Source organism: Trichoplusia ni, chromosome 8 (genome assembly GCF_003590095.1).
Source record: "Trichoplusia ni isolate ovarian cell line Hi5 chromosome 8, tn1, whole genome shotgun sequence".
Taxonomy (NCBI): Eukaryota; Metazoa; Arthropoda; class Insecta; order Lepidoptera; family Noctuidae; genus Trichoplusia; species Trichoplusia ni.
This window is the reverse complement of record NC_039485.1, coordinates 11,426,284-11,438,767: the sequence shown is the minus strand read 5'-3', so window position 1 is coordinate 11,438,767 and position 12,484 is coordinate 11,426,284. Positions and strand designations below refer to the sequence as shown.

The 12,484-nt window shown below is 35.3% G+C and overlaps 1 protein-coding gene across 1 annotated transcript; it reads left to right on the top strand.

Annotated features, from left to right (window-relative positions):
- Window positions 1-2,814: 2,814 nt before the first annotated feature.
- On the top strand, window positions 2,815-12,432 carry LOC113496933 (SHC-transforming protein 1). The gene is made up of 8 exons (XM_026876333.1): window positions 2,815-3,248; window positions 3,637-3,707; window positions 4,835-5,233; window positions 6,341-6,514; window positions 7,462-7,562; window positions 9,310-9,470; window positions 9,820-9,942; window positions 10,901-12,432. Exons 1-8 carry the CDS (start codon window positions 3,156-3,158, stop codon window positions 11,033-11,035), a joined length of 1,257 nt encoding a protein of 418 aa, XP_026732134.1. The 5' UTR covers window positions 2,815-3,155; the 3' UTR covers window positions 11,036-12,432.
- The last annotated feature ends 52 nt before the right edge of the window (window positions 12,433-12,484 follow it).

Genomic DNA, 12,484 nt, shown 5'->3' with positions numbered 1-12,484 from the left:
TGACTGATAAAATGTTTTTTTATGAACTTCCAGACGCAGTTTATCTTCAATCTAGGCATTATTTTGTAGTTGGGAAACGAATAAATTGTAAAACACTAAAGTTAATTCTTCAAATTTAATTTTTAAGTCACTCAATTCCCTGGTAGCACAATTAAATAAGAGTACGATAGATTAGAATAATCTTTATTGCACACCCCATAATCACAGGATTTGACAGTAAAAAAAATAGTTATGAATGAGCCATTTTAATTATGGCCAGGACAAGCAGAAATAGGTACAAACAATGAATAACTTGTTTTTAGATTTAGACATAGTTTTGTTGAAGGAACGATTGTTTAATTGTTTGTAAGGCTTCGAATATTGTAGTACCTAAAGGTCAATGTCAATTACCTTACGTAAGGCCAAAAGGTACTCAAACTTTACGACTACCAATAGTTATATTCAAAGAAATCTATTTTTATTTAAGGCTGAGTATTATAGGAACAAAGCCGCTTGCTTGAAAAAGATACGATATTTATCTAAGAACCTTGTCTAAAGATATCAAAGTAATTAAGCTTATTTCAAGATATATTTAGGGGTTTGTCAAAAAAAAACGGATGCCTATTTCCGAGGCTCCGCTATCTGCCCGTCTGTCCGCATCAGGCTGAACGTCGTGAACCGTAATAGCTACACAGATGGAATTTTCACAGATGATGCATGTATTTCTGCTGCCGCAAACACAAACACAAAAAAGAGATTGTCACAGTCATAAAATAAATTTGCTTTAGTGACAGGGTCACACTTTTTTTAAGTTTTATCTTATATATACTGAACCCTCATTGTCAAACTCGCACTTGACCGGTTTTTCATTAGATGAGAGCTTAAGACATCAAGACTAAGAATATAAAAAACGTTCCGATTGATAACTCCAATCCGCCAGATGTACCTATTTCCATCCCGGCTAAAGGAGTTTAACGATAACATGGCCTTTTCTTCGCAAAGATCCTTTTTAATTTACTAATGGCGACAGGGAACGAAATTAATAAAAAAAAACTTTTAAAATAATTTCTTCCACAAACAGATATTCCAAGAAAGGAAAAGCCAACGGAACTACTGTTTTATTCTATCTGCTTGTTTTTTGTCGACGCTAATTAAAATAAATGTGCCAGGCTAAGGCAATACACGGCTGCACGCTTTAAGGAAAATGTTACGTGCTAACCGAGATAAAAGAAATTTTAGGATGAATGTCTTTCATATTTTAGAACAATACTATTTGATTTTTTCTTAAGTGTGCATTTTCATTAATTTTAGTTTTTTTTTCGCTCGCCTTTTGAGTTAAGTACTTTTTAGTTATTCAAGATTTTTCACTTCCAGATTCTATAGTCCTATTTCCTATGTTACTCGTATAGATAACATTAGTTGGTGTAAAAAATAGCACAATATAAAACAAAACGAAAAAAGAAAAAATACCGGCCATTTTTTCTACATAAAAAAATAAACAGCGCAGTTAACTTTTATAAAAAAACGCACAGACATAAGTGTACACAGCCAATCCACATCGTAGACAGACTCGTTACGATCCTGTCGGCCGGCCAATTTTTTTCATCACAGGCCGCACCGCGAGCTTTACTCGCTTGATTGCTGATGCAACAAAAATATATTGCCTTGTATTTTTGTAGGACCTTTCACGCAAGTACTTGATTTTCTATGGTATTTAATAGATAAGTATGTTTTTTTTTTCTTTTATACTTTAAGACGTGAAACTAATTGCTCAAAATCTAACGATATTCTTGTCATTTTTTGTACCAGTAATCTAAAATCATAAATACGTATTATATTGTATTTTTAGCAAGGCTTGCCTCTCCCAAATTCTTATGAGACGTCCCTCCTTAAACATGTAGCCGGAGGCTCGGGATTCAGTCCCGCATTCATTGCACTCCCAACAGCTCTTGGCCCGCCACTTGACCCCGTTCGCCATTCAACCTACTCCTGTATATTTATTTTGTTAAAAAGATTGTTGGCATATCGACATTTATTTAAGTCTCAATCTTGTTTGTCTGCTGACAAAATACTTTATTTAAACTGAAAATATTACTCTCAGCTCCTACTACATAATAATATATTATGTTTAGTGAATGATGTACGTCAGTACTTATACTCATCAATGGAATTATCTAAATTGTAATTCCATTTGTTGACTCGTTGCCTGATTTCCATTTTTGAACTCCTGCCTAAAACAAATACCTACTGTTCAAACAGATACAGCAGCAGCATGTATTAAAAAAAGTAATTATCTCTAGATTGTGCAGTTTCTATTTATGTCATTTGTAGATCACGGTAGAATTATAATTCATAACTAGATCGTTGTATTCGTATCACAGTTACAGAACTTACGTAAATATAGAAAATAAGGTCTCATTAGTGGAGAAGATGAAGGGTAATTAATCTCATCTTCAGCTATCCGCTATTCGTGTCATGTCGGATCGAGGACTGTATTAAGATACCTTTCATTTATGTCTAGCAGGCACTCTACTTGCTTATTGCCTTCCATATAATTCAATAAATAGATACGATAATTATTAATGTTTATAAAACATCTAGTGCACGTGCCTACCACTCGACGCCATAAACGTATAATAATGTACCTACAATGGAATAATGTGAGACCTTAGTTAAAAAAGAAAAACTTTTAATAATGTATAGATTTGCTTAGATTCAAAAATAATCAAACGATCGATACTAGACATTCACTCCCATATTTCACATCTGTGCGTAACTGATCGCCGTCCATTCATAAAATCACACATGTCCTGACATAGTCTGTGGTCGTATCACTACATTCTTCGTTCGTTACTTCATTCATTTATGTCAAAAAAGTTGAAACTTTGCTTGGTGATGAAATTGTAATGTTTTTTATTTTATTATTATACTATTTTCCCACGCTTTTACTTATTTACTCAACCTGATCACAATCGAACTATTAATTATAGATACGCGTAAAGAAATTCCGTACCGTGTTAAGCGTCAAAAGTTTTGAGATAACTGTGACTTACATCGACATTGGCGAATTAATCAGTTGAATCACAATGAAAGCGCCTTATAAATAACTGAAAGTAGGTGAAGTGTGAAGAATAACGTTGAGTGATACGTCGCAGTGCGTTCCTGAGGCGTGAGAGATGTCGGACAGCACTTTCGTAGCGAAGCCGGCGCGGGGTTGGCTGCACCCCGACTCGGTGCTTGCGAGCGATGGAATCACGTATGCAGTCAGGGTAAGCATCCTGTGTCACATGCATTTTTACCGATCGTATATTCGTCACGACAGGAAATTCTCAGTAATGCAAATCAATGCTGTTATTTAGTTCTAAACAACTTGTTACATATAAATCATGGTCATGCATTTAAAAGTGTTCAGAATATAATTTGCATTTAGTTTAATATAATATATGATAATGTACATTTAAACTTCTACTCTGAATATCCTTCTGTTTGTGTAACAATCATGTATTTTTATCTAAAACTAATCAGTTGGTCTTGTAGCAGAATAATTAACAGATAAATCAACATTCTATGAATAATCAAATTAACTAAACACAATAATAGTTTAGTTTATTTGTATCTTAGTGAGATGTAATTCAATGTTATGTTATTAACTTTCAGTACATTGGCTGCATGGAAGTCCTAACATCTATGAAGAAACTAGACTTTGAAACTAGATCTCAGGTAGCAAAGTAAGTATTTAACAAAATGCTATTGATACATAGTAGGACTTGACATATGAATATATTTGAAAACCATGATAAGCAAAAACATTTTGTTGCTTGTAGGCAACCTTTAGAACTTTTAGAAATCCTAGCAAAATGTATATAATTGTGTACTAATGAAGAGGAGACTAAATGTATCATTACCACAGTCTCTAATAAGGGATGCTAATAAAATATTATTCTGCAAAAAAAAAATACTCTTCTCGCTAATCAAATACAGATACAATTAAAATACTATTGTTTTCCATTACTATGACTCAACTGATGTAATAAAGTTGTTATAGTATTCGCAGACATTGTATCAGCTGTTATTAAAGTGTGACTACTGTAAACATGTTGTAAGTAACACTTTAATATGTTGTATAAACATGCTATTATTTAGTTTCATAACTCATACAATTGAAAACAAATGAGCATTAATTGTTTGGTCATTAAACTTCTTCAGTTGTGAATAATTTGTATCTCAATGTCTTTGGTGCAACAAGTGGCAGACACCATTCAAAAGCGAACCTAGCGACCTAAAAACCAGATGATTTGTAAAAGTTTTGTAGTATCCGGGATATGAGGATCTTAATGCAACTATAGCATATGTCTGTCCTTTCAAACCCTTTTGGTGTACCTTTTATTGGAATCAAAATTACAGCTCCAAAATTATGACACCCACTAATTTTGACTGAGTCTTGCTTGTTGTCAATCTCTTTTCTTTCCTGCAGCTTCTTTTATAACTCCTTTTTTCAAGCTAGGAAAGTGGAATATATTTTTATTACACTCTCTCTGGTAAAGTTTCTGATAAAATCCTTCTGGATTCCAAGACAGTTGATTGTTTCTCCTGAGTTATGTGTGTTTTGGTGATTTTCATTTATTTCTTTGAAGATCCTAGCTCACAGAACTTGGAATGACAGGCTGGCGGGCTAGTATCCAGGATATTCATTTCAATTAAACCTTCAAAGTCCCCTAATTCCCCTTGCGACTAGAAGTTCCTGTGGGAATTGAACATCCTGGTCTTGAGTTACCTAACATTGTTCCACTCTGTAGTGTATTTTCTATTGACATTTTGTTTATACCAAAGTTAATATAAATAAATTTTGTTCCAGAGAATGTATTGCAAGAGTATGTGCAGCTGCTGGTCTTCGATCAGCTGACAAGAAGCGTAGAGTGTGCCAGGCAGCTGTGCGAGCTCTCGCGGCTCGGCCTAGGATGGCACACTCCGGAGCCAATGTTGCCCTCACAATATCATCTAAAGCCATCACCCTAGCAGCTCTTGAAGGCGGAGAGACTATAGCACGTCATGATATGCCAAGAGTCTCGTTCGCGTCTGGCGGTGATACAGACTCTTTAGACTTCGTAGCTTACGTTGCCAAATCCGTGCCGCCGGCAGAGTGGAGAGCTTGCTACGTTCTCGAATGCGGCGGCAGACTAGCACAAGACGTGATAGCAACTATAGGGCAAGCATTCGAACTTCGGTTTAAGGAATTCTTGACGAAACCCTCATCGTAAGTATGTTTTGATGACTCACTCTCGATATTGTGAAAACCAGTATGCATTTCCTGTTTATCTGGTTTAGTCACAATACCAAATTCCTGTGTGTACATTGAGACTCGGTTTCGACTTTCCTTATTTGCATTGAAAAATCATTATAACAATTCTATTTATTTTGTATATTTTGTTCTGATTCGTCATACTATTACATATAAGGAAAATGAGTACAGAACAATGGGTCAAGTCAAATGAAGATAACCAAAATTTTATAAACGAAACATACATTTCAAATAAATTAAAACCCGACACAAAACACAAAAAGAAGGGTGCTATAGAATTACATCGTCTTTTTATCTGTCTGTCTGACTATCATCATGGCTCCCGAACGGGTTGAGCGATTTCAATTTAGTTTGTTTTGTGTTAAAGATAAATTATGTGCGAATTTTCTCGGGCATTAGTTAAAAAAAGTTGTGGTAGGTGAAAAAAAAAGGTGAAAGGTTTTATTCGGGTAACAATAAACTCGGCCGATTATTATGACTGAACAGTAACATTAGTTTAGTCTAACCAGACATAATATCAATTACACCAGTCACAATACAGTGCAATCAAATTGTTTTATATCAAAATATTTAACATAATGAGATGGTATGAATCATAACTTGGTATTCAGTACAATTAGATGAAACAGGTTTTGTAACAGCGTATTCAGCTATTGTTACAGAAAGCTAGGAATAGGATCTAATACTAATCTTTGCTCACTTTTCGCCACAAAGCCGCTGGGTGTCCGATTGCCTATCAAAAAGGCTCTTAACTTTGAACTTTTCGAAATTCTTTCTTTCAAACTGCAGCAGACAGAAGCATTATCTTTAAAAATATTCTTCATTCAAATGTCCTATATTCAAACATATTATGTTGGTGACCCCAAAAGACAGCGACCTCTGTCACTAACATTAATACTATTCTAAAATTGCCTAGTACCTAGTACATAAAATACATATTATCAGCTTTGTATTAGTAGCCTAGCCCAAGACTTTCTAAGTCAAATACTTATTTTCACCATCCGCTTCCTTAACGTTTTCTGTATATTTCTAAACCACGCCTCATCATATTAAACATTTCAGGTTGAATCTAAACGGATCTCGAGCCCTTTGCGACACGGCAAGTAGCGTGGCGTCGGAGGACCGCGAGTACTACAACGACATGCCGGACAAGACGCCGCCAGAGGCCGCCACCACGTACAGACACCCACCGCCGCCGCCCCTCGCCTCGCTCGCGTCACTTGCTCCTATATCTTCGTAAGTAGAAAGTCTATAATGCACAGACACACCAGCATAACTAGTGACTGGGTCAGTCTAGACTAGTCGTATATCCCAAGGGGTCTTAAGGCTGTGTTTTTACCGGAGTTAGTAGCGTAAAGCACCAACCACCAAAAGGTGCCAAGAGAGTTACTTATAAATGTATGTTAAAGTTATATGTTGCTACTAATCCTACAGAAAGTCAGCCTGAACAGAATGGCCAAAGGATTAATTTCTCGATTGGATGCACAAAGTATGTTTTAAAAGTCTTTTAAAAGAATTAATTCATTAAATTTTGACTCACTCACTTTTATCAAATTACTTTTCATATAATGTATTTGATGCAAATGTTTTGATGGACTCTATTGATTTCATGGAACAAATAAAAAATGAATCATCTTCTCTAATCTGGCATATAAAAATACATACCTGTTATAGTTCAGTGACAAACTCAGCATGTATGATTCATAACTTTATTAGTACATAGGTTGTTGCCATTCCACAGCAAAATTATTAATCTAAATGGTCATCGTCACGTCAATTCACTGAGCATAATGATAGCGGCCACGGCGGCAGCATTTGAGTCATACTCGTGCAGTAAGTTAATAGTTAAATAGGTCCCTTAAATAGTTCATTTATTCTGTTTCTGTAGTATATCTTATAAATATAAATTGTTCAACTATATCGGTTTGTGAAATACAGGGTAATGACTAATGACAGAAAAACGAACTGAGGGATGAGACTTAGTAACGGGGTCCGGTTTTACCCTTTGCGTACCGAACCCTGAAACTGATTCTTTAAACATGAAACTGATTACAATTAAATTTACACTTTGTTGTCTGCTTTGCAGACTTCCATGTATAATAAATTTCCTTAAATTTAGAAATTAGCTAAATGCTCTCAGTCGATAGCCTAGATATGTATTTTATATATGTCATATATTTCAGTTGCGAAGAAAGCGTGCGACACTACGTAAACCAGACCCCACCCCCTCGGACACCGCCCACCGCACTGCTGCCCAATCACCATACAGACATCTTCGACATGCGTGAGTTAATAGTTATTAACATTAATATTTTTAGTTACCAAACAAATGTTTAAAAATAATATATGTAGCTTCAAACAGGAAAGTTTAAGCTTGTTGTACCATAAAGTATTGGTTGTTGCTAATTGTAAAAACGATTTTCGCCCTAAGGAATTTAAGTCTTCTATTACAGGGGGTTTCATCAACAATGAATTCATATACATACACAAAGACACCCAGACTCAGAACAAGCTTTCGTGTTAGATTTGAAGTAGAAGAAGTTTTAATCAAGACCCTTTAAAATCCATGATCGCGTTCCAAAAAGCTAACACCCTGGATTAACACAGGCCATAAACTTTTCAAACCGTTATCAACGCTGGTGTAGCCACGGACTAAAGCTAGCAGTGGCGAAGGCTCCATACAACTCGATTCCTACCGGCTTCCCTTTCGAAATATAGAAAATACTAGTGTCTATTATTTTTCATTATCATTGAAACAAATTAATAATTTACGAAGTTATAGTACTGATATAACAATAAAATTGCTTTTAAAAATAACTTTAAAAAAAATCCGCCTACCATTATACACCGCGCAATAAATCCCGCTCACGCACATTTGGTCGTCGTTAGTAAGCACTAAGGTAACTCGTAAGGCGAAACAGGAATCCAGTACAAAGTTTCTATTGCACCGATCGTGACCTTGACGTCACAAAGCGTGCCAATCTTAGGAGCTAGGGAAGCCGCAATTTTTCGAGTTATAGGGACGGAGAGATACGCCAGAACGAGATAGAATGATACCGAACTTCGTTGTCCGCCGGAACGGGATAGAATGATAGTTTCTTTTCACTTTTGGTTCGCGGTCATTTATCTGTCAAACTTTATATTTTTTTCACCAGACCATTTGCATTTCATTCGATATTAGTATAATAATTTAGAATTGGTCATGTACTATTGTTGAAATTTATTTATTTGAGTAAATTAGTGTAAACTAGAGTGAATTAGTGATAGTTTTGTGTCGTGTTATTGCAGTGTGGTGCAGTTTAGTTATATTGTTTGGTAGTCGTCTATTTCACGCAAATATTTAGGTAAGTTGTTTTAGTTTGTAGTTTTAATAGAAGCATTGTTATTTAAGTAGTAATATGTTATAATAGAGTAACTTCGATAGCATGGCGGCATTAGTGAACGTAGAATGCTGCCTGACAGATTATTTGTTGACTGAGGAAACATCCTTTTCAAAGTTGAGTTTTGAAAATAAAAAGCACGTAATTCATTTAGGCCGTGCTCGCCCTGACATGATTATTTTATTATAAACGACGCGATGGGTTTTTCAAACATTTTAATAGTTCTTTTTACAACAAGTATCCTTGGCTCACGGGAAATTGTAAATTAAATAAAATGTTTTGTTTTCCTTGCTTGTTATGCTCAGATTCTAACAGCTTATGGAGCCACACGGGATTTAATGATATTAATAATCTTACAAATTCATCTAAGAACATGTTCAGACCGAAAAACATATCCGTAGTTGTTTATCATTGCATGATTTCGGAAATCATAGGATAGAAACATTTTTTGCTAATACGCATGTAGTTCATAATAAGAATGCTAAAGAAAATTCATCGTACAAGATATAAGATATAAGCCATAATAACTAGAATTCACGCATCACAAGCAAGGTAAGGTTTTTTTTTGGTCCGGCTTCCCTTCTCAGAAAATTCACCCTTCGCCACTGAAAGCTAGTGAGTGTCATAATTATAATTATTATTTGATTTCAGAGCCCTTCACAGCGGCGCCTGTGACGTCATCGTCTGCGGCGTCGTCGTCGTCCTCCCCGTGCGAGGCTCCCGCCGAGCCGCTGTCGGCGCAGGCGCAGGCCGCGCTGCTGGCGCGGGAGCCCTGGTTCCATGGACCCATCTCTAGGATTACTGCGGAGAAGGTACTATACACTTATCATGTTTTATGTACTTCTTCCTTATTTAACTGTTGAGAGCAAAGAGTTACTTCAATTAACAATATTATTAGTTTATGTTTTAAATTCTTATCCGAAACTGCCAGTGATTTCTATTTGCATAATCATTTCTAATGTGTCTGCTATGCCTCCTGAAAATCAAATTACATTTTGGGTACAAAAACGCCTAGATCGGGATGTAATTAATAAAATTGCACATTTGATTGATTGACTGGGTCACTAAAAAAACGAAACTAACGAACTAGAAAGCTCGGACATGATGATTTGTATCTGTATCTTTGCCATCATGCCATACTCATAATATTCGGTTTATTAGTTAGTGGTAGAAGATGGAGAGTTCCTGGTCCGTGAGTCTGCAGCCTGCCCCGGCCAGTTCGTGCTGACGGGGGCTAGGAAAGGCAGCCACAAGCATCTGCTACTTGTCGATCCCAATGGAGTGGTATGTAACATACTACCCTTTGTACTGTAGTCTACTATATCTTTATGTGCTTTAAAGTAAGTTCTCAATCTAGAAATATATTGCTGTATGCTTAAAAATATTTGATATTGATTGACTGATCTCGACCATATTTTATAGCATTTGTTAGTTATTTTTATTTTGTTTCCACGGATAGCCAAGTGGTTGAGGTCACCAACAAACATTTTTGTGAACCGCAAATGCTTGTTTTGGGTCTAGGTAGAAACGCTCTGTGCATGTGACTTGAATGTGAAAACCTTGCGACACAATGATTAAATCGAGAAAAAGAAAACATTTTAATATTCATCAAGGCTTTCCATACTTACGATTTTTTTTTGCTGATTAAACATCGACTAATTTGACCATTGCGTTTTTGTCGTTATATTTGTTTCCCGCAAAATTATGTTACATTGAATTTAAAATGATATAACACCTCTCCAAAATCTTATTCAATTTGAAGATGTCAATCCCAAAAAAAGATAGCAAAAGTAGGCATATTCATGTAAACAGAAGATTAACAAATGTCATGCGCTGATGCGCTCCCTGCGAATATTGATGAATGTTACTCACACAACCATGATCATCAATCTTTTTTACGATCAGATTCGCACATTGATATATTATTATGTGACCATTCTAGGTATTGGTAGATTTGTAATTCATTCTCATGTTTAATAAAATAGTTTAGAGTAAAAAACTCACATAAATATTTACTAACGAGTGATAAATAGTTTGTTATGGTTTTTATTTAGAAAGAAAAAGTATGTTAACTACACCTTTTTCCATTTTTGGTAAGGCGGGGCGAATCGTTAACTGCACCTGGCAGTCGTTTCTTGCAGTGTATTCTGTTTTTGTATACAAAGAGTATTTTTGTTACTACTGTGAATTTATAAACGAAGCCACCACCCAAGTAAATAATGCATGTATTAATGTTTGCCAGGTCCGAACCAAAGACCGTGTATTCGAGAGCGTGCCGCACCTGATAAAGTACCACTGCAGCAACGAGCTACCAATAGTGTCCGCCGACTCGGCGTTACTGCTTAGAAAACCAGTCCTACGCGACGGTGCGTCATGAACGCCATGCCATACGAATACTCCAATATTATTTATGACTGACAAAGAAATATAGGCCCCATTCTCGAATTAAGATGTGTAGGAATTGATAATGCTTACCGTAACTTAGTATTCCCTAGGGACCCATCCGTATCTTCCAGCAACTAAGTAGCACTTCCCAAGCTAGCAAATGTTGCAGCTGTCCTGTCAAACCATAGCAACAATCACGCAGCACATATCGCATATATTGTAATCTTAGATCACGACCACCTTATTGAACACAGTTTACTATTGGTAGAATTCTAAATGTACCCAATGTTAGTCCGCATTTATTTTGTATTGGTCATCCGCTATAAAAGTGATAGACTATTTGTAATTTGAGTACCAAAGTCATGTTTTGGTTGGAATGCTATTGCAAAAATTGTGATTATTTTCCAATAAACTTATTTTATTATATATAACTAGTCTTCACCAAATCTTTATTTAGAAGTGAAGGCATCTTGTTTTAGCGAAGTTAAGTATGAGATTAGTTAATATTCTATTAATCATAAGAATAATGTTGCTGTGCAATTGACGATGCCAAACTGTAGTCGAGACACAGGAGTCTTATTTTTATATTAAAATGTATTTTGCTAGAATGTCGTATACATCAAATGCCAGAGCATGCATTCAAGTATCGCACAAACAGAAACAGCTCTCTGCATCATGGTTAACATTTGAAATGTTTTATTATACGTTTACAATAATGTAATAACACATAGGTGCTATGATGGCTTACTTAAATAATTTTAAATTTTAATTAGTGGTGTAATTTTATAAAATTGTAACTGTACATACAACATCACATTATCTGTTAATCATAGAATAATTTAAGACTGTTATTTTAGACTCGAATCTTTTACAGAGTTAAGTGATACAATTTTGATGCTTTAAGAATATCCCTCTCTGTTTTGAGAGTTTATTTGTAGTACACAATATAGCACAAAAATTATGTGTTTTACACCCAACTAGAGAGAATATGGGTGTTATCACACTTGCACTATGAAAAGCAAGTTTCAGAAAAGGTAACATTTATGATAATGCTATTATTGAATAAATGGAATTGAAATAGCGAGTGACAAATGTAGTCATCACTCGGCTGGACTGATTTTGAGATGGAATGCAAACAATTTATTGCTTACATAGTTCTTATTGCTTCGTAGAAGTAACACCCCGACCGCTAATTACGCGCACTTTGTGCAATTCCAGCACTACCTTACCCGCTTACAATTATAATGCAATATTCCATTTTGACATAAAATGTTACATCATCGTAAATATAGTTTATGGATATATGTTATTGACCTATCATTAATTTTAAAAGTGATGTATTTAAATTAATGTATAATGTGATTTAAATAAACTATTTTAAAAAATCAATCTGCGTTGTAATAATTGCTAGACTATTGAATTAAAATTGTGATTCTACTGA